The 23,447-nt window shown below is 35.1% G+C and overlaps 2 protein-coding genes across 2 annotated transcripts; one reads left to right on the top strand and one right to left on the bottom strand.

Annotated features, from left to right (window-relative positions):
- Nucleotides 1–3,023: 3,023 nt before the first annotated feature.
- Nucleotides 3,024–6,614, top strand: LOC110728506. Its single transcript, XM_021908141.1, has 6 exons — nt 3,024–3,238; nt 3,534–3,726; nt 4,330–4,977; nt 5,302–5,743; nt 5,906–5,987; nt 6,229–6,614. The coding sequence occupies exons 1-6, from the start codon at nt 3,209–3,211 to the stop codon at nt 6,433–6,435; spliced, it is 1,602 nt and encodes a 533-aa protein (XP_021763833.1). The 5' UTR covers nt 3,024–3,208; the 3' UTR covers nt 6,436–6,614.
- Nucleotides 6,615–8,396: 1,782 nt separating this feature from the next.
- LOC110728505 (hydroxyproline O-galactosyltransferase GALT2-like) lies at nt 8,397–22,850 on the bottom strand. Its single transcript, XM_021908140.1, has 7 exons — nt 20,991–22,850; nt 19,452–19,684; nt 17,996–18,286; nt 16,304–16,432; nt 16,009–16,182; nt 9,435–9,542; nt 8,397–9,345 (listed from the first exon to the last, which is right to left on the bottom strand). Exons 1-7 carry the CDS (start codon nt 21,874–21,876, stop codon nt 9,139–9,141), a joined length of 2,028 nt encoding a protein of 675 aa, XP_021763832.1. The 5' UTR covers nt 21,877–22,850; the 3' UTR covers nt 8,397–9,138.
- Nucleotides 22,851–23,447: the final 597 nt, after the last annotated feature.

Raw genomic sequence — 23,447 nt, 5'->3', positions numbered from 1 at the left:
TGTTCCCAAACACCAAGCGCCTCGGTGTACAGTGCAGCCCTGTCCACCGCCAACAACTCCGCCAGCAAATCTGCCTGATCCGCATCAGCCACAACACAAAGTCGTTTACCCTCAACACGAATCCCCAGAATGGCCTCGACGTCATGTAACATGATCGTCATCTCACCGAACGGAAGGTGGAAAGAGTTTGTATCCGGCTGCCATCGCTCAATGAAAGCCGTGATCAGCGTACTGTCAATCTTATCGTGCATGGTGGCAGGAACGTCATTCACCCCAGTGCCCTCCAGTCGCTCGAACATCTCGCTCTCCGCCGGCCAAGCCTCAGCCCATGTACGCAAAAAGCTACAAGTCTTTTCCCGGGTATGACATTTCAACAACCCCGTAACTGAAGGCCTCTCCTGGTCCTCCCAAATACGGGCAGCTATGTGTCCTAGAAAGCTAGGAATCACACTCCCGTTAACAGGCCCACCGGGCACCTCACTCCTAACAACCCAAGAATCATTAACGACCCTCGACCGTTTCCTGCTTGCCCCAGATACAGTGGACGCAGATGATGTGCCAGATCTACTAACAAACCTACCACCCCTACCCTTACGCACCTCCACCATATGTGTCTCGTACATGTCATCAACCCTCTGACTGAATGGACCGTAATCATCATACGGTCCACTGCCATCATCCACATCCTCATCCTCATCCGCGCCCTCCTCCTGCTCCTCCTCTTGGTCACCCTCCTCAGCATCATCATCGTCATCGTCATCCTCATCCCGACGGTGGATCCGTTCTCTATGAGCCGAGGCCGAAATACCACGGGATCTAACATGTCTATGCCCCGACCTCTCCAGTGAATAGCTTCTACTAAGAAGCTCTACATTCTTCCCCGCACCATGACGACGCAGTGAATTCTACAAAAAATTTAAAAATATATAAACATACAAAAAATTATACGAAAAATAGCTACCACTACCCAAATCAAATAAACTAAAAACATACTAACAAATTAACATAATAAAGAAATTAACAAAACACTTAAATAAAAATAATAGAATAAAAAATACACCAAGAAAGGAAATAAAACCAACACATAAGAATATATATAAACATAAATAATTCATTCCCAATTAAAATAAATTAACTAACCAAAAACAATATCAATAATAAAAATTAAAATAAATTAACTAACCAAAAACAATATCAAATGAACAAAAAAATGTACTAACAAATTGAAATTGAGAATAAAAATAAAAATGTACAAATAAAACAAACAAATAATTGTAAACAAAATATAAACATAGAAAAAATATAAACATAGAAAAAATAGTTATATTTTTAAAATGTACAAATAAAACAAACAAATAATTGTAAACAAAATATAAACATAGAAAAAATACAACAAATTTGATAAAATTTATAAAAATAAACAACAAAATATAAAAACAATTGAAAAAGATATTACACAAAAAAAAATAAAAAATAAAAAAAAAACCAAAATTTTTATACAAATATTAAAAAAAAAGGGGGGGGGGGCGCCTTGGCTGGACGCCCAGCCGGCGGTGGTGGCGCCAGCTGCAGACGCCGCAACCAGTGGGCTGGCGCCTAGGCTGGACGCCATAGCCACGGCTGCGGCGCTTTGAATAAACGCCACAACCGTGGCTATGGCGTCCAGCCCAGGCGCCAGCCTACTGGTTGCGGCGTCTGCAGCTGGCGCCACCACCGCTGGCTGGGCGTCCGGCCGAGGCGCCCCTCCTCCGTCACGGCGGTTTTCCTTTTTTTTTTTTTTTTAACAAATTGTACCTTGCCTCCTTGAGACCACCTTCCCTCCGCCGCCGCCGCCAATTCCTTGCCTTGCCGCCTCGACATTGCCGTTGTTTGAATTTTTTTTTTTTTTTTTTGAGATGTTGAAAGAAGATGAGCGATGAGAATGAGAGTGTGAGTGTTTTTTTTTTGTTTAGGTCAAGGGCAATATTGTCAAATCAAGTGGATTTTGTGGGCTTTATGTGGAGATTTGCGGGCGATGTTTAACAAATCCCAAAAATAGGGACCGAGGGAATACATTTACCAAAATGTTTACATATAGTAATTTCAAAACAAATAAGCTCATTTATACTACCTCAGTTTCATATTATGTGCAACAAAAGTCTTGACATGAACTATTAGGCAAAATTTGTTTATGAGTATTAAATGGATGGAGAGAGATAGAGAGAAATAACAACTTAATAAGGAAAGGAAACATTTGTTGCATATTATGTGTTACATCCATTTTTGTAAATGTTTATGAGTATAATGTGAATGAAGGTAGTATATAATCTCAAAGTTTGGGTTTTCAAAGAAATTGTAAAAAGTAATAAAATTTGAAGGAAGTGAAGTTGATAGAAGAATAAAAGTATGATGATTGTGAGGAGAGAGAATCTAGAAATACGAGTAATAAAGTATAATAATTGAAAGGTTCACTGGAGAGAAGAAATTAGTACTTCCACCGTTTTTAAATACTTGCTCAATTTCTCTTGGGCACGTATGCCGATGCTAATCTTTTGTTTTTAATATAATCAATTATCAATAAGTATAAATTCTTTTAATTTTAATTGAAAATTAATAATTTCTTCATTGATACGATTCAAACAAGTACTCATAAGATTATATTTTTTCTCATGTATAAATCACAAACTTTAGTCAAAGCTGAACAAATAAATAGTGCAAAAATTAAAAATGAAGCAAGTATTTAAAAACGGAAGGGATAAAATGATATGAAATTTTTTCAAAAAAAAGATAAAACAATTATAAAATACGGTCACAAAAGATAAGTAAAGCAAATACTCCAACTTTGTAATAAAATACGGAGTGAGTATCTGTTAACCAAAAAAAAAAAAAAAAAAAAAAAAAAAAAAAAAAAAAAAAAGGGGATGGAAGTCATAGGGATGACGAGGCAGTCAAAAGAAGTGCGACCCACTTATTGGTACCCTCTCACTCTCACACTCTCACCTCGTGTCGGCTTCACTCAATTAAAAAAACACACACCCCCATATGTCCTCTCTCTTTTGTCATCCAATCCACTTCCCATTCTCTCTCCTCTCCCCAACAATATTCATTTTCTCTCTCCTCTCTTACTTTCTCTCTCTTCTTTCCTTATTACAGGAATAACAAACAGTACTTCTAAACTCACTAACAAACACATTATTATCGTTCAAGAGATATACATTCATATACTCTAATGGAGTACGAACGCATTCACAAACCTCAGGTACCTTTTTTTTTTTTTTTTTTTTTTTTTTTTTTTTTATTACTCGGTTAGGTGGGAAAAATATTTGAATTTGACTTACAAGATTCTCAGATATTGTGTAATTATTATTGGTATTCCTTTTGAACGTCATCGTTTTTCAAAATTAGTTGTCGCGTTGATGGCGTGAAATTTTAATTAATAAGGTGACAATTTAATCGGAAATGTGGTCATACTCGTACGAGTATTTTATTTATTAGGAATCTGGTGTTTTTCTGTTTAATCTAATAATGAAGTGTGAATTTTTGGGGTATTGCAGACAGGTATTATATCTCCAAGTAAATTATCTCCTAGTAAATTGAGAGCAAAGTTAATGGGAGTATCTATTCAAAAGAAAAAAGATGGGTCAAATTGTAATTCCTCAAGAACATCTCCTTCAAGACTTGAAGATTCTGAATTTGTTAACAACAACTTGCTTTCCTCTAATAATGATGCTCATTTTTATGATTCAGGTTTGTATGTGTTTACTTTACCCTCTTTTTCTATTTTGTTTGGTTATCTTAATTTGATTAGAGCTCCCTTGATTGTTAATTAATTAGTATAAGTTAGTCCTACTATTTTGAGATCTTCGGAATAATTATTGATTTATTCGATGGAAGGAGTATTATAAATTACTATTTGGGGTCTAATATTTTTGATTTATCACTATATCTTTGCAAGAATGATGGTGATTTTTTTTCTCCAAAATATTGATTAATTTCGGATGAAAGGAGTATTGCTACAAATTAACATTTGGGGTCTAATTTTTTTACTTGTCACTGATTTTTTTTTACCCTCTACAACATCATTAGAGTATCACAATGTGTGTAAACTTTAAGTTGATTTAGTTAGCTTTGACCACCAAAATCTGGCATATTGAGTTGAAATAAAGTTAGTTAAGCATTAATATTGTAGGATTGTTTGCTATCTTTGGTATTGAAGCTAAAATTAGCCTTAATACTTTGTTTTGGAATTGAATGATTTGAACTTACCCATCTGTTGTAGATTAGTACTCGTAAACGAACTCTTTATGGTATACTGATATGCTGCTGATTTCGGATTTGTTTAAACAACAGCTGTAAACGAAGAACCCCCACGAAAACCTAGTGGCCAAACAATTTCAAGTTCATTACAAATTCAGAATCATTGCTCATCAAGAGAAAACATGGATTCGAGTCATGTTAAGGTGCAGCAATTGGCAAGAAGTGATAGTAGCAATTCGAGTGCAGTCCACCCCTTAAAATGTAATGATGATGAGAATCTTGATTATGACAGTAATGCTAGTTCGTCAAGCTTTGAGTTCCATAAAGGGGAAAGAATGGCACATAGATCCTTAACGCGGTCACTCTCTAGGCCTACATCATACAAGTGGAATGATGCTGAAAAATGGATAATGTGCAAGCAAGCAGGTCAGGGTAGTCAATCAAAGAGCCTTAGCTTGCAAAATGGAGGGCACCGCGTGTCAGGAATGAATATGGTTAGAGTGGTTCCAGAGGCTGCTAGCTATGAATATCGTTCGAATCCTAAAATGCCAGAAATGAAGCGCATTGATTTTTGCCAACCTACAAGTCAGATGAGCTTAGCTAAGCTCAATCCGGCTCACCCTGGATTGCAATCTGTTCCGGTTCAATCAAATGGCGCAAACGTTCCTGTAGACTTGTATCCTCGCAGCAAGGATATGAGGGAAGTTGACAATGTGATGAATTCAACTCATGAGGTTCCTGGTAACAATCTTGTCTTACTTTTCTTAATTGATATTTTTGTATATGAAGTTTTATTTTATTTGATTTAATTATGCCCTGATATCAATTTCTGCTTATCTTCATTGTTTTGAGGCAAGAATTCTTTATTATCGATTGTGTTATGAATTTCCTGAACAAATTAATTGGTAATGGTTGATCTAGATGTATAGTGCCTAGTGGTTTGCAACAATGAAGCATGAATAAATTACTTCGTATATCATTGTCTATCACTGTCTTCAGTGTAATTTAATGAAAATTTGTAAATTCCTGGTTGAAATGAGCCATATATGATCCTGTACTATGTAGGTGGCCCTTCTATTAGAGAGATCTCAATGAGGGACATGGGAACAGAAATGACGCCAGTCACAAGTCAAGAGCCTTCAAGGACAGCCACCCCAAATGGGTCTTTAACCCCACTTCGCAGTCCCACATCATCCATTCCATCAACTCCTCGAACAGGGGAACCAGTGTCTACTCCTATGGAACGTACATCTGATAATAAAACACGACATCAAACTGAAAAAACTGATAAAGAGTTATCAGAACAAGAGCTGAAGCTTAAGACAAGGAGAGAGATTGTAGCCCTTGGTGTTCAGCTTGGCAAGATGAATATAGCTGCTTGGGCAAGTAAAGATGAGAAAGACAAAAGCTCTTTGCCTTTTAATGACCCTGAGGAACTTGAACATATTGAAAACGAGAAACGTGCTGCCGCATGGGAAGAGGCTGAAAAAGCAAAGCACGCTGCAAGGTCTCTTATATTGCTCACTTGGATTCTTATACTGTTTTTTCAAGGAATGGATGCTTAAAATTTCTTTTGGGTCGATTGATCATAGCCTGATGTTGGCCGTCTAAAATCAAAAAATCAATATCCAAGCTTATCTAATCAGTAACTGCCTGATGCAATATTTAGGTACAAGCGCGAGGAAATCAAAATCCAAGCTTGGGAGAGTCAACAAAAAGCGAAATTGGAGGAAGAGTTGAGAAGAATAGAGGTACGCCTGCCAACCGTAGCTTTTTTTCTCAAATCAAATCGTAAACTGCACAGTTGTTTATTCAATCTAAAGCGATTTATTAAAATGATTGCCATTAGTTTCAATTGTTGTGTGGAATTGTAAAAGCCATGAATCTTCAGTTTAAACTAAACTTCAAATAAGTTTTTTTTGTAGTGCTTCTGATTTGTACGGATTTTTAGTTTACTGCTTACTGTTGTGTTGCTATGAATATGATCATCAGGCAAAAGTTGAGCAACTGAGAACGCACTCTCAGGCGAAGATGATGAAAAAGGTTGCCATGGCTAAGAAAAAATCAGAAGAAAAACGACTAGCAGCTGAAGCCCAAAAAAAGCGTCATGCTGAAAGAGCTGCAGCACAAGCAGAATACATCAGGCAAACAGGTCGGAACCCACCATCCGAATATATATGTTGTGGTTTGTTGAGATAAAAATTAGAAATTAGATTAGTATAAATTTTAGGGAGAAGATTGCTCCTTGACATGATCATTAAAGTAGATAATCTCTTTAAATCCTTACAATTTTTCTAATTATAAATGAGTATTTGTTTAGTTATACACTGAAGAATCAGACAACAAATATGAGAAAGTAGTAATTAGTATTGGTATCTCACGACGTATAATATTAGTGCTGGGAATCAAATTTTGTACTGCCAAAACGACTGTCTGCATACATAGTTATTTAGTTATAGCAATCAAAGTTGAAGACTTCTAAAAACAATGGAAGTTGAAAGAAGTGACTCGATATTAGAAGGATCATTTCTCCAAGAAAAAAAGAACAATCATTTGTCATAAATAATTTGTCGACTACAAGTTTCAGATGTAATAATTTGGAACAAATATCTCGAGCATTATTCGACCTGGTTAGTGTTAAGGGTTTTCGACACGTTTAATTAATCGGGTCAACTTGATACAATACATTTAGTTAAACAAAACGGGTTAGTGTTGAGATTCCCTGGCACGAAATTAACACAACTTAACTCGCTTAGGAAAAAAAATCTAATAAATTATGGAAATTTTGATAAATTTATTGAATGAGGCTAATATTTTTTTTTTCATATAACAAAACAATACGACATGAACTGAACATGAAAAAAGTAGGCAAATGTTAAGGGATCTTAACACGTTTAATTAAAAGAGTTAACATGACACTATGATACGTTTATTAAATGGGTCGTGTTAGTTACGAAACTTCCAACCCATTTAATTTCGAATACGGACACTCCAACACGCTACTATGCTAGCTCTAATCACGATGCTGACACGGTACCTCTTTTTTTTTTTGTTAACTGCAAGCTGCTAGTCTGATACGGCATAAAAATCAGGACCATCATGGCCGAAATGACCATAGGCTGATTGCAAAAGATTGTTTGTTACTCAAAAAAAAAAAAAAAAAAAAAAAAAAAAAAAAATGATTGTTTGTTACTCTTTGACCCATGCTAGAATTGAAGAATAATGTCTTATTTCTATTAACCTATAACAAAATAAAAGCAAATCTTTCTCTGACATTCGTCATTACCTTGTGAAAAATTTTCCCGTCTTTTTCACTTCTCTTTTATTTATTTATTTATTTTTTTGTAAAGTAAACTATTCATACTTTGTGATATTTTCTTTCCATTTTGACAATCATATTCCTTATATACCCAAATGAAATATTTTTGAATATCTTTTATATTACTTTATGTAAAATTATTGTCAAAAATACTTAACAACCGTGCATTGCACGGGATTTTAACCTAGTGTATCAATAAATATCAATGAGGATGATTCATGATGACTATCACATTGGGTAAATCAGGACTCTATAAATATTATTATTGGATAAATTAGGACTGTGTAAAATATTCTAAAATTATTTTTTTCCTATGCCTAAATAATTGCACCATTTACTCTTTTACTGTTTTTGACCTTATAAGAGTGACAAAAAAAACCTATTATGCACTTTAGGTTGTAAGAAGTGATCTTACTCTATTTTTTGAGAGTTGACCACCGGACTTTGGCATTGACCTTGTTTAAAAAAGATCCCCTTCCTAGATAAGAATTTAGAGTCATTTTCGCTTTTAAATGTTTAATTTAAGGTCAAAATTGGCAAATTATACCCAAAACACCTTGTTTATGTGCCAAAAAAATGACTTAAATAATTCAGTTAAGATTTTAAGAGTCATTTTAGTTCATAATAATCCAATTTTAAGGTCAAACTTGGAAAAAAAAAAATCCTCATTATGCTTGGCTGCTTGCCAAATTTTATGGGAAGATTAGTCTTACAATTGTAGTATATATTACGGAGTAACATTATTTTAGTCAAATGTATAAAATCAACTATTTTGGTCCAAAATTTACGTATGGTCATTGTTGTTTAGTTAACCACATGAATAGTAAATGAGACAATCAAATGGAGAAACATATTTTCATAATATATTATGTCAACTTTCGTAAAATTAACAAGATATTGTATTTTTTTTTACAACAAGATATTGTATAAGTTGTATTGGTTTCAAAAATGCATGTTTGTAACTATAAGTCATTTTTGCATTTCCTATTCCATGCCAAGTAGCTGCATAGGTACATACAGATTTGAGAACCAATTGTAACAAGTGAAATCCATTGCTCAATCCAATAGTGCTGATACAAGCAAATTATCAGATTCACTAGACCCTCTTCTCAAGTCCTCTATTGTTATATTCTACTGACACCAAGCTCTTGCTATATTTGGAATGAACTCTGTTGAAAACCGCACATCATCTTTCTAATGCCGGTCCTTCCATACCTAGGAACCCTCGGCTAAGCCAATGACAAAACTATTGACTATAATAGTATATACAATAGGCCTCGTGGACACAAATAACCGATGGGGCCATTAACAATCTCTAATATATTTTCCCTGCTTGTACAAGAATGTGATACAACTCGAACTCGTTAAAGAAGATACCATGAAGGTTGTATCAGAATCAAAGTTGCAGTGATACTATTTTTCAATCAAAATTTTCCTGCTCATACGAGAATATCAGGTGCTCATAAGAGTCATAACAAGCAGTTGTCTTCATGACCAGATACCAACAGACCAAAATTTGGCATTTTTTAGTAACGCGGTGAATAGGATTTGCACAAATTTGTTGCATCAAGTTCTTACCATTTTCATCTGAAATTGCAGCAAAAAGGACGGCCCTTGGCTAAATGAGCCCCCAAGCAGTACATCTGTCTTGGGGATTGATAATGTGCAGTATAATAACCTTGCATGCACCCATACTGACAAAACTTCCAGTTGTGGGAATATTGGACTTGTTGAGAGCTGTTGAACTGCTGAACCCACATGCCCATGCTGACATCTTCCATCTTGAACAACTGCAAGCAACATTCGAGAAATTAGCTAGTCTTAATTCGGCAGACTGCTATATGGGAAGTAAAATAGTACAACAATTCCTGCCACTGACCCTTAAGCCTTGGTTTGCATGCTGATCTCCAACGAATCTAGCAATGTCATTCGAGATTATATAAGCTGGGCCATTAGCATAAGGAGGATATATTTCTTCTGGCCACTCCTGTTACACAAAGCCAATCTCTTTAAGCATAGAAAATAGCAAATATACTATTATCAAACGCTCAGCCAACCCACTACAGCCACTGTAGAATGTTGAGAAGCAATAATTGTTGGATGCAATGTACGTGATAAAAACTCCACATGATTGTGATAAACATACAACTCATCTACATATTTATGATTCTCTATTCTTGTATAGGCGTATACTTGTATCAGGCATAGAGACAACTTTTAAGGTGCTGAAACACATAATGATGCAAATAAAAGGTTGGTTAAAGAATATAAGTTTTAAAACCACAATGAAAATAATACTTTTTTTTAGGTCAATAACCAATGTTGTCAATGAGGGCCCAACTGCTGCTGGATATAGAACAATAGATATTAGGCCCTCATTCTTCAATCTGTGCACATTTATGGAATTGTTTCCATCACTTTATACTAGATTGCATTAAGATTTGTTGAAGCAGAAGTGGGATCAATGACACTATCTCTCATGCACAAGCACAATAACTTTATCTTTTACTTTTCCAACAATTCCAAGTCACAATGAAGTTCAACTGCAGGGTATGAGGGGAGGTCTGAATTGCAAGCAGCCTGAGGGACATAGACTTATGTTCTGAATCCTGTGAAGCAGATGGATTTAGTTTCTGAAAAAGGTGCACTTCTAGGAACTGAAACCCAAGCCCCTGCCGTCCAAGCACTTAGAAAGACCATGGGAAAGTGTTTTCAATGAGGTGCACTAAGGCCAGGCTGCAATAAATCACCTCAGTCCTAATATTTTGGTTCTGACAAAAGAATTTGCTAGGAACTGAATTCTAGCTACTGGAAAATCAGAAGATTAAGGATTATAAAACTGGATATTTGTATTGAGAAGCTATTAACCAAACAAAACAATGGATATTTGTTAAACTAGCTATTACCCAGCTCAACAATGGTGGTTTCCTTCAATTCGAGAAGAAGGATGATCTCCCAAAATAAGCCTAAGCTTAACAACACAATTTTCTGGATATCCTACTCTATACCCATGCACCTATATTTATATTATTTAGAGCTTCTACAAGCTTCCATTCTACACTCTTCCCCCTAACAAACTTAGATTCCCTTAATAACAGAATTATTGAATTATGAACTAATTAACTAAATAGAAATTATTTAAATGTAATTAATAAAGCAACCATCTAATTATTAGAGTAGCAATTGTCGTGGCCTTGCATCACCACCGAGGACCTGATCTCTTGCAGAATTCAGGAGGCACATCCTTCAAGCCCACGCTTTGCAACTAGGATCTAGGATCCCCTGTTTCGTTAGTGTTCCGTGAGCCCTTTCAAACACTGGATTGGACTCTTCATTTAGAAATTAGAATAATCACCTCATCATAGACTTAAGAGAGCCATGGATATTCAAACTGCTGCAAGAAAATCAGAAGGTACTGATCCATCAAAGAGTGATAAATTCAAGCATAATGTAAATGCCCAATAGTTCAGTTAAATTCCAATATCTTGATGCCTGCTCCAAACTACCAGTGATCCATTCTCTTTCTATAACAAATGTAAATGCCTTGAGATACAACCACCAATTTTATACCTGTGCCCCATAAAGAAGGTCCCACGACTATTGAAAACAAACCTAGTGATCCATATCAAAGTGCCTAAATAAATTAAAGCAGAGCTAATAGATCGTTTCAATATGAAAAGAGGAACAACGAAGAGACAGCAGTATCATCTTGATTTCCTGGGTCTAGAGAATTTGATTCTTCATATGAAAAGAGGAACAATGAAGAGACAGCACATGGAACTTAATAGTTTTGCAATAGAATTTGATTCTCTACATTTTGAAGTTCATAATATAAACAAGTATATATTAATATTTATGTATGAAGCTGTATCCCATTCCACATTAGACCATTTATTCTCCCTCTCTCCATCTCTCCACATATCAAAAGTGTAAAAACCAAATAATTTCCTTTCTTGATACAAATAAAAATTTATACACTTTGTTTGGATAGATGGAAATGAAAGGAAAAGAAGAGAAGAGAAACTAAGGAGGATAATTTTCTTGTTTGGGTAAAGGATTGGGGGAAGGAGAGGGAGGAATCCAGTTTCCCTCTCTCTTTAACAAGCATAAGCCCTCCAAAATTAGAGAAATTTGGAGGGAAAATGGAGCTCACCTTTCCACTCCCTTTCTCTTCCCTTCCCTTCCTCCTCTTTCCCTTCGCTTCTTTACTTTCCTTCTTTGCAATCCAAACAAAGCGTTATCTCCTTAGATAGTTAAGTAAGCATCTTATTGCCTTGAAAATCAAACACTTCATGCCTCTTCTTTATCAAACTAATAAATTAAATATTAACAAGATATGGAGGGCTACAAGGATCCTGCAAGATTGGAGGAAGAGCACCTTGGTTCCGGTCTATAAAAACAAAGGAGATGCTAAAGATTGTTCTAACTATCGAGGGATCAAGTTTATGAGCCACACTATGAAGTTATGGGAAAGAGTGATTGAACATAGGCTGAGGGCATGCACAAGCATTTCGAATAACCAATTTGATATTTAATACCCGGGAGATCAACTATGGAAGCAATCCATTAGATAAGACAAATGATGGTGTTTTATAGGGTAAAGAAGAAAGACCTCCATATGGTTTTTATTGATTTAGAGTGGACAATGTTGAAGAACAATATCCCACGAAGGTACGTGCAATTGGTTAAGGATATGTATCGGGATGTGTCAACAAATGTGAGGGCATGTGGAGGATTGACTAAATATTTTCCTATTACAATTGGGTTGCATCTAGGATCTGCGTTAAACCCTTTTCTTTTTGCAACGGTTCTAGATAAAGTAACGAGGCCAATTCAAGATGAGGTTCCATAGTGTATGTTGTTTGCGGATGATATCGTTCTGGTGGATGAAACTAAAGATGGGGTTAATGCCAAATTGGAGAAATGGAGGCAAAGGTTGGAATCTAGAGGATTTAAGCTAAGTCAGAGTAAGACTGATATTTGGTATGCCGATTTGATACACAGAGGGGGACAAAGCGGTGATGTAGTGAGTTTGGACGGAAAGGATTTGACCATGAGTGAGTGTTTTAAAAATCTTGGGTTGATCATCCGAAGAATGGTGACATTGATCAAGATGTTGCCCACATGATAAATCGGAGTGGCTTAAATAAAGAGCAGCCACGACAGTGTTATGTGACCGAAGCATTCCTTTACAGTTGAAGGGGAAATTCTATAAGACTACCATAAGACCAATGTAGCTCTATGGTACAGAATGTTGGGCTTCTAAGAAGAAACACATCAAAAAGATGGATGTGCGGGAGCACTCTAAGAGAATAAAAAATGAAGTTACTTGCAAGAAAGTGGGTGTTGCAGGCATTGCAGACAAACTAAGGGAAAATCGCTTGCGTTGGTTCGGGCATGTTAGACGGAGACCTTAGGGTGCACCGGTAGGAAGAGTGGAAGAGTGGGATCATGGAGAAGTTAAACGAGGTAGAGGGAGACCGAAAATGACTTGGTTGGAGGGAGTTAGGAAGGATATGAAGCAAATGGATTTGCATGAGAATGAGGTGTTTGATTGTAAGGGATGGAGGAGGAAGATTTCTATGGATCACATTTGGTTCATGTAGCCGACCCCACTTATGGGATTAAGGCATTGGTTGATTCATTGATTGATTGATTGCTTGCTACAAGATCATAAGTAATCAGACTTCAGACTTCAAACATCAGATAAGTTAATCACTATTGTTCTATTATCCAATGCTTTGTTTTGAACAATATTATAAGATAGTTCTACTTCATAGTATTTATTAATTTTATTTGCCAAGTCTAACTAGATTTTATCTACTGGTTTCAGCAAGGAAAAATCTATGCATGTTTCAGTTTGCTAGCACTTAAGTTTCATTTTTCCCCATTTTTTCAGTCATGGACAAATTGACGAGTTAAATTCAAGATGATATACCAGAGCATGATGTTTGCTGATGATATTGTGTTGGTTGATGAGATGAATGAAGATGTGGAAAGTAAGTAATAATTGTAAAGACATACTTTGGAACCTTGAAGGTGAGCAGAATTAAGATGGAGTATCTGAAATGTAAATTCAGCAGAAATAAGGAGGCAGGGTGATCACCTTAGATGGGAAGATTGTCCAAAGTTCCGGGATCTATTATTTCAAAAGGATGGAGATGTAGCTCATAAGATCAAAGCACGTAGGTTGAAGTAAAAGAGTAATATAAGATTTTTATGTGATCATGACATGGGATTGAAGGGTAAATTATATTGATAACCAATTAGGCTTGCAGTGTTATATCGTATAGAACGGGGCATGATTGTATGAAGCATTATCACGTACATAGATAAATGTGGCGGACATGTGTATGTTGCAATAAATGTGTGGCCATAGAAGAAAAGATCGGTTGAGGAATGAGATACCCCTCCGTTTATTAATAAGTATTCCATTTTGATTTTTGCATTATTCCTGTAAACCACTTTGACTAATGTTTATGCTTTATAAATAAGATCAATTGCAGTCATGTGTGTAATTGTTAGATCCATCTTAATGTATAGTTTCCAATTATCGAATTTTTATAATTTATAATTATTGTTAACTTAGTTTTATAAAGCATGAGGCACACCATTTGTTAGTGTTATAGGGGTTACTTGGTCAATGTTACATATGTTATTTTGTCAGTGGGGCAACTCGATTAATATTACAAGGGTTAATCGGTAGGTGTTATAGGGGTTGCTTAACCGGCACCAACCATTGTTGGAAACCACCGGCAATTCACAGCAGAGCCCATCAATTTCTTCAATTGTAAAGCAACCCGTAAGTTAGGGTTTTCCAATAATTAGGGTTTCTAGATTGGGGTTCAAATTGAAGTTTTTTCTTTCAATTAATAAGGGGTTTTTGCTTGAATCTTTACTCTAAAGACTAGGTAAGATTCAATTTGAAAAAAAAAGTTTTCTTTTTTACAAAAAAAATCCAAATTCCCTTTTCTCATGCTATTAAACATAAGGCGGCTCAGGCATAACACCTTGGTGCAAGTGGTCTGAGACACGCACTTATTGGCGCCTTTTGGAATGCGCTGCGCTCGGAAAGGCCGAGGCATTTTTGCATGCACCTCGCCTACCATTTAAAACTAAGGTTGTTAATTAAAGATATTATTGGACAAAGTAACACGTTGGCAAGTGTGTTAGTCAAAATGGAGCACTTATTAAAAAAAACTGAGGAAATAATTAGGAAAAAGTCGGGGTTGCATCAATTGAATATAAGAAGAGAGAGAATCGCCTAAGGTGGTTGGGCCATGTAAAAAGGAGACCAAGTGAGGCTCCGTTAAGAAGGCTTGACGGGTGGCAAAATGTTGGGATCGCAAGGGGTATGTGAAGGCCTATGAAAACTTGGAAGACGGTGATTAAGAGAGATGAGTACTTTGAGGATTGAGGAAAATATGATGTTAGATAGGAGAGTGGAGGCAGAAAATAATCACATGTTTATTTTCTAACCACTAGTTAACTCTCTTAAATGTTATTTGTTTACTCTTTTTTTATTTTCACTTTACACACTTTTTACCCACTTTTATTTAATCGATTATCTTGTTATGCTATATTTGGACAACTCCTTATGACAATTCTTGTTAGCCGAACCCAAATCATTTGGGATTAAGGCTAAGTTGTTGATTTCCCGTGTAGTGCAATAAGGAGCAACAAACCCAAACCTACCAAATAAATTCCCTGTCGAAGACCAAGTAAATGGGCCATATTTTAGTATCAATCAAGTCTAATGAACAATTTTTGAGCAATAATCCACATTTGAATATTTTATAAATTATCAATGGTTCACACTAAAATTAACCACTTTAACTATCAAAAAAAGAGGTTTCCTAATCACTTGAGCATTTTAGAAATTATCAATGGTTCACACTAAAATTAATCACTTAAACTCTCAAAAAGACAGGTTTCCTAATCAAAGCAATTAGGAAGCTCTGCGAACTTCAATGCATAGGTTAATTAAGTTCGAAAGAAATAACAGCACTTATTTGTTTTCTTTTCTATTATCTCTTGGTCTTTGTCAATTTCTCCACATGGCCTGACATAAGAGTAGAAGTAGAAACATATTGATATTTTATTCTTCTAAGTTGACAGCATTTTTGCAGTCTATTTAGGGCTTCCCATAATATAGTTCATTTTTGACACAGGCACTATAAATACAACAATTCACACAAAATCAAATTCCTAAGCAACAATGTACTGTACACATTGATTCTTAGTGAATTTTCAACCAGCGACAGTATCATTGATCTGAGGGAATCAATGCAAGATTAGTAAGATTCTTAAGTTAACGTAATTCAGAGGATTTTTTTTTTACACTATGTAGTAGCATCATATTTCTCACAACAGAGATAAGAGGTACTGCAAAATTATTATCATGTCATTTTAATACTGCAAGAATCAAAATTACTATAATCAAGAATTTGTACCTCGAAAGAGACTGCCCATTTTCCACGTCTAAGAGGTCGGTGTAAGAGATTTAAATTCCCCATGTAAAGAGACTTCTCTGGAGCAATTGCCTCAATTTGTTTCAGGACAACGTCCAATCTCACAAATGTGTCATCATCACATTTCATTATGTATGCAGCAGTAACATTTTGAACCTAAAGTAAGAGTAATTAGCCTTTAAGAGACTGAGGAAAATGAAAAAAGGATTCAAGAGTTGCAAGCAATTATGATATAAAAATTCCTTCAATGATGAACTCTAGAAGAAAGATAGCTCACCCCATACTCGCATATAGCAATTGTTTTAAGAACCACAAGTTCATAGCGATCAAGGAAAGACAAGATCACAATATCACCAAAATAGGCAGCTTCTTTCTTCAAAACTGCATTAACCTCCTTTCGTTGACTCTGCAAAGACATTATAATAAGTAAAAAAGTAATGTAGAGGATAATAAACAGGAAAACAAAGTAATATCCATCTATTTTCGGGTGATCAGTACATTATAAGTATTCTGGCAAAGCTGGTAACTTATAAATAATGATCATCAACATCATCTAAATTTTGATAGGATGGCAGTATTCAACATGAAATGTCAGTACAAGAAAAAAAATTTGTAATGAGTCATATAAATTGGTAGAATTTTCCATCTTTACATCCTAAAGGAGATTACAAAGGTCATCCCAAGAAAAAAAAAAAAAGTGGCTAAGGTAAAGCTCTTTTAATCCAGAAAGAGGGTTTTGTATATACAGTGGTTCTCCAAAATTCTGTGGAATTTGGGGCAAATTCATAAATAATAGTCACAAATTCATAGCATTAACATCATCAAGCAAAAAAAAAAAAAAAAAAAAATCTGCATGATGTGATAAACTGATAATGACATTTTACTCTAATCAGAACCAAAAGGGGAGCAAAGATATCCAGAACAAAAAACAACAAAGTGGCTATAATAAAAGAGTAAATGCCTTTTAATCCTATACGGTAATTCTCCATAATTTTGTGGAATTTGAAGCAAATCCATAAATCGTAGACACAAATTTCCAACATTAACATCATGCCAAACAAAGCATCTGTATGATGTGAATAGCTGATAATAACATTTTACTCTAATCAAAACCAAAAGGAGAGCAAAAATATCCTGACAAAATATAACAATTAATTAAGAACTCAACAGAAGGCAAGATCACAGTCAATAAATGCGGCATAATCTATAGAAAGATAACTAACACTTAATAAATAAATAACAAACTAACAACCTTAATTGGACAGGGGAAAAACTTGGACATCAATATGTATCAATCACCAGACTTGTTTCTAGATTACGACAAATGGTGGGGTAAGAATATAATCAAGAAGGTAGTTGACAAAGATCCAATGCAATATAGGATGAATAAGCCATCAAAAGTTGGCCAAAACAGATTTTGCAACAGTCATCTAGTTGGGCACTGGGTTATTATTTATGTTGTACTTCAGTGTCAATATTTACTCTTAAAGTATGATGTTCAGCTAGTGCTACATAAGTACTTCTCATATTCCCCAATCAGAGTTACTATCTTGATTGCAACAAATTTTATAAATAACAACCTGAGTTATGCTTCAAGATCTAGTCTAGTGTCTCTATGCCATAAAAGACTCAGGTCAACCTGTAACCCTCATTTTTCATTTCAGTGTGACAGCAATCAGAAACTAGATGAACTTGCCAAGCACTTATAGCTCAGCACAACATGGACTAGCATGATAACTCTATCATCCGACAAGCTTTCACGAGCAGGGCATGCGTGTGACATAAGACGCAGAGTTTAAGTTCGGTCAATACTTGGAATGAAGACACGACATACTTTAACAGAATATATAAACAAGATCGATTATTTTGAGAGAAAGAAGTATAAGCAGCAGGGAAGAAAAATGAACAGCATTCTTCATAGTTTAATTTGAAAATTTGACTATCAACTAAAGCAGGTTAGCATAGTTACCAATGCAACAAAAAAACGGACAACTACATTTGAAGACTTGATCTCTGGAGATTGCATCCACGTTTTTCTCACTGCCATGCGTTCAGCAAAATGATTGGTAGCTGACAGTACACCAATGAATAGTCGAATAGGTTTCTTGGGCAATGGGGAAGCTTTCCATTTTGCTGACATCTCCAATACTTGTTGTGGAGAGAAACTGGGATGAGTAATAGGCAGAGAGGTCACATAAATGAAATGAACATCCACATCACCTTGCACTGCTAAACCAGTTGCATCTTCAAGAGTAAATCCCTGAATTAATGAATGATGGAAGTTAACACCCATGTTCATTGATGGAAGTGCCATCCAAATTAAATTTAATCACATCAAAATCAAAGCCGACAAAAGATTTAACAACATGATTTACAAATGCTGATGCAAGAAAATAATTAAGAAAAGTGAATTACCTTGAGGCTCCACATAAAGAAAAGGAAATATCATGTTAAAAAAAAATGTAATAAGTGAGGTTGTTAATTCTATAAAGTAACCCTTAAAATTACACGCACAACTTCCCAAGTCAACTTCATAGCCTGATACCTTACATAATTATTTAAAAGTGTAACATGCACAGCAAGAATTAGTTTGTACTTCAAAGATGAAAAACAAGTAGCACAGCGAACAGAGTACATTTCTATGCAAAATGTATAGACTACAGAATAAACAGCAACAGTGGAATTCATCCTAGTTCAAAACTACAAGAAATTTTGATTGTACCTGAGTGAGTGTGTCTAAATCTTTAAAATTAGTAGTAAATAATTACTCTCTCCATCAGGTATTAGTCGCACTAGTTTGACCGGGGCAGAATGTTCTAAAAAACAATCGACTTTCTTATTTATTGGTAGACAGGGTATTTTTTTTTTTCTTAATTAGCGGGAAGCCGGCCATTCCATCTTTAGAGGTGATTGGGAATCTTTTTATTATAATGTTTTTTTACAAAGTAGTAAGTAAAGTTATTCAAATGTGAGTGAGTGAAATAATAATAAAAAAAAGTGGGTCCTTTCCTTTGATAGAAGTATTGCAAGCAATCCGGGACCAGTCTGTGAGGAATGTGGTACAACTAATCCATGACGGAGGGAATATGAAATACAAACTTAAACAAGAGAAAATCATTGAAAGATAACAAAGTGATGATTGATTATCAAAGACAATGCAAGATATCTTAAAAAATGATATCAATTTTATGAGAGAAAGAAGTAAATAATGAAAGATAGAGCTAGCAAACAAGAGAGTAGAATCCTCTCCATAGAAAGGGAGAAAAAAAAAATGTGGCAAATACCCTTGAATTCCAAAGTGATAATTTAGATTTACTAACAAACTAGCTGACCCATAAAGTAGGAAATCACATAAGACAAAAATATATTCATATTGACAAATAACCAACAAATTTAAAAAAAAAAATAAAATGCAAATGACATACCATTCGGTATGGAAATGAGGAAACATGTCGACCCCCAACATTGATATGATAACCTTCAATACCAGCACGGATAGTAAGGATGAACATTTTACCCTCCGCAAAAGGAAATGGCCAAAGTAATTCTGGTTTATGCTTGCGACCGATAAATCTCTTGAACCATGAGGTCGTTTTGGACTCCTTGGGGTCTATCACATCACTTGACATCCACTTTTCACATCTCTTGTGTCCATCAACTGTGAAAAGCAAATGATAAGTTTAATAATCCCAAACCCATAAGATTAGAGCTAGCAAGATGGATGGAACAAAGTCATTGGTTTCTGCATAACAATTAGCCTTCCACTTTACCTTGCAGTGCCTACATCATATCTTCAAATCATTCAGCTGATGATAAAATGGGATTGACTTTTAGATATAAGAGCTATCCGTTTCTAAGATATGGAAGGAAGCCACTTTATACATTAAATAAACATTCTGGTAATTGTTGATGGGATTGACTATTTGCTTTAGACACTCTACCATAGGGGAGGAAGAATTTCATCAATGATGGGTTGATTGCTATAATACTCTAATGGACTAATTCTCAACCAATCATCCTTTGAATGAGGGGGGAAGGGGGAGGGGGGTTTGAGGGAGGGAGGAATATTCTCAAACAGGTTATAGTTAATAAAGATCTTAGTTGGCAATGCATTCTGCACGACGATCCCCTTACTACTTAGGTACCTACTGTAGACTGTAATTGCAATAAGTTAATTAAAAGTTTCAATTTGCTAAATCATGTGCATACTTTGTCATACTACTTTTACACTGGCTAATGTTCAAAATGGATATCAGAAACGTAGATATATAACTTCAAACTTCAAAATTTATCTGTATACCAATAATCGGAGCCTCCAAATTGAAGATAAAATAAATCCTCAATCATTTAACAAGCCCAAAGCATACCAATGACATCTCTACTTGTGCCAGGATTTAGAAGATCAACCCACAATCTGTTAAACCCAACTTATCATTTTGATAGTTCTATCAAAACTTATTCAACCACCATTATTACATATTTACTATAAATTAGTTTGTCATTCAGATCCAAACACCCACATTCAACTATTCTAAATTTCTAATGAAGAGTATTCATATAAAACTAAAACGGATTATAAATGAAGTAGCCACTTATAAATACTTTTAAATGCTAACTGCAACGGCTTTCTTTTCACCAGAAACCCCCTTATCTGAACTGATCAAAACTAACAACACTGCATCAAGCTATGGCATAATAAATACTCCCTCCATTAAGAATTACTTATTCTCTTAGCTAAATTTTTAATTTAAATACACAGTATTACTTGTCAAGTTGTCAATTTATGGTACCAATGTGATACTGTTACTTGTATGTTTTGAACACCAATGTATCTACTAACAACTCCTTAATCATTGTGTGTAATCTTTTAAACACTAATGTTAAAATGAAGGATATATACTTTTACAGCTGTACACAGACAAGAACTGAACTTTCAGAGATATAACAAGCCTTAGCTGCCTTACCGAGAAAATGTTCATCCTTCTCTGACGGTGAACCATCACATCTGTGAGATTTTCCCCATTGCATCCTGTAGCAGGTGTTATGCTCAATGACTGCTCGGCGACTCCAATCCCCTCTCATTCTAGGATTGAGATGCAAAATTTTGGGTGGAGCCTCCCCTTCTACTGATTTTAACCCCTGCAATTCTACACTGAATTGTGAAACCATGACCATGGGATTACCATTCCTAAATTTTGCAAGCTGAGGTACAAACTCTCGATGAGCATAATGTGGTGTGCCGACTACCGTAATAGAAGAGCCTGCAGCAAGCCCACAAGGAAGAAATGTGACATTGTCTCGAGTCACCAAATCCTCCCCACTTGTAGCTATCCATGAAGGACAGGACTCCGGCTTCCCTTCAAGAGCAGTATTCTCACTTATGTCCACAATATCATAATTTTCCAATTCTTCCCATGCCTTTAAGCCCAAAGTCCAAGCCTCATCTGCCATTCTCTCCAATTCAGACAACTCACTGGTCCTATTTATCCCCACCAAGGAATCATTCGTGATTCGGCCATATCGATGTTTAAGAGGTCTAATTGGTTGCGACCCACTTTCCAACAATTTCCCATCAGACATCAACTGTACATCTTGGTTGTGATTATCCTCCAATTTCCTATGAAATGTATCTTTTTGAATCGAAATAACTGACCCCTTGCTCACACCTTCACCATCTAAACCTACTTTACCGACACTATAGCTATCTTCCCCACTTAACCCAGAAGCAATCTCCAAAAGCTCAGGAAACTTGAATGCAATAAAACCCAAGTAGAGTATAGCTAAAACCAACAAAAAGTATGACAATCTAAATCTCTTAGGAACAGAAAGGTCCACTTTTTGCCTCTTCATTTATATTTCATACACAATAAACTAGCAAAATACAGCAATTCTTCATTTAAGCCTAATATTCAAACATCCCATCTTTCTGCCCAATTCAAGCAAAAAAACCAGCTAATTCTTGCATTCTCAGAAGTTTAAAACTCGAAACGATCCTAAATGGAAACAAAATCTTCAATAGGAATAACAATCAACCAGTAACTCTTCATTTACGCTAAAAATCAAACATGCCCATTTCTAATTGAAGCAAAATCTACCCATTTTGAGCAAAAAAAAAAACCAGTAATTCTAGCATGCAAAAAAGCTCGAATTCCAAAACGATCGCAATATCTTCAATACCATTGATAACCCATCAGTTACAAGAATGTAAAATAAGGAATTATTGACATGTGAACAACAATAAATCAACCAAAACTATCAAAATTTGTTGCTATCAAAAGAAACCCGTGTAAATCAACCAATGAGCAGACCATTAATATAGGTGAAAATGATGGGGTTACAATGCTTAAATTGCAAACAAAAAATGCATTAAATCAAAAGTGATTAGATAACATATCACCTGGGAAAATAGCTACCAGAAGAAGGTAGTAAAATGTGAGAAAACAACCCTCTAAAAATGGTGAATAAATGAATTTGAGGGAATTTGAGAGAGTTTGGGAAAATATTCTATTAATGGTACTGTAGAAAATGGAAATAAAGGAAGTATGAATCTGAGAAGAATTGGAAAAACAAGCAGCAATTTCGAACGCCTTCTGTCGTGTAATTGAGGTTGCTTCTTCACCATGGCCTACAATTACGGTCCATACGTTCCACCAAATATTTTCATTTTATTTTATTTTTTTCAAAATTGATATTAAGGCAATTTTTTATTTTTTTAATAGTTTTTAGGTCGAGCGATGCCCCAGTTATTACATAAAATCGATCATTACTATACATTGTAATTAGATGAAACCTGTGCAATGCACATTTTGTTATTATTTTTTCAAATAAAATATTCTAGTGAATATATATTTATCTCCCAAAATTTATATTCGCTTACTTACTACTTGAATTTTTTTATTTTATTTCATGTGGCTGGTCATATCGTGTGGTCAGATTACTTGGTCAAGGCTTACTCGGTTGGTTAAGGGTTACTCGATCGATCAGGGGTTACTCGAACAGTCAGGGGTTACCCGGTCAATGTTTAGGTATATGTCAGCCGCCACACGATATGGTCGGCCACACGGAAAATGTGCTGATTTTATTATTATAATTAATATAAAATTTCAGATCTAAAATAAATTGCAATTCTTTGTTTCATTGGTTATAATATAATATTTTTCTATGTGATGCTCTAAAATATCTTGAAAAACTCTCCTTTATTTAATTTTTGTAAAATTTTATCATAATGGTTCCATTAATCACCCAAATAAATTTATTTAATTTTATTCATGATAATTTTTTAAAAATTATAATCTAATGTGTTGCTCTGATAATTTTTTATTTATTATTATAATCCTATGTAGCATTTTAAAAATTTATTTTATGTGCCATAATAGTATTGTAGCGTTCTAAAAATATTAATCCTACGTGGAGCTTTTTAT

The sequence above is a fragment of the Chenopodium quinoa genome, unplaced genomic scaffold (genome assembly GCF_001683475.1).
Source record: "Chenopodium quinoa cultivar QQ74 unplaced genomic scaffold, ASM168347v1, whole genome shotgun sequence".
In the NCBI taxonomy this organism is placed as follows: Eukaryota; Viridiplantae; Streptophyta; class Magnoliopsida; order Caryophyllales; family Amaranthaceae; genus Chenopodium; species Chenopodium quinoa.
The sequence above is the reverse complement of the archived record's forward strand: the minus strand, read 5'-3'. Positions and strand labels throughout refer to the sequence as shown.

Excerpts from the sequence above, each read along its gene's own strand:
- LOC110728505 (XM_021908140.1), bottom strand. The coding sequence starts at position 21,876 with ATGAAGAGGCAAAAAGTGGACCTTTCTGTTCCTAAGAGATTTAGATTG. Across the intron at positions 19,685-20,990 it reads GAAGGATGAACATTTTCTCG|TTGATGGACACAAGAGATGT; the intron begins GTAAGGCAGCTA and ends TGCTTTTCACAG. Across the intron at positions 16,183-16,303 it reads TTGCTATATGCGAGTATGGG|GTTCAAAATGTTACTGCTGC; the intron begins GTGAGCTATCTT and ends CTCTTACTTTAG.
- LOC110728506 (XM_021908141.1), top strand. The coding sequence starts at position 3,209 with ATGGAGTACGAACGCATTCACAAACCTCAG. Across the intron at positions 5,744-5,905 it reads AAAGCAAAGCACGCTGCAAG|GTACAAGCGCGAGGAAATCA; the intron begins GTCTCTTATATT and ends TGCAATATTTAG. Across the intron at positions 5,988-6,228 it reads AAGAGTTGAGAAGAATAGAG|GCAAAAGTTGAGCAACTGAG; the intron begins GTACGCCTGCCA and ends TATGATCATCAG.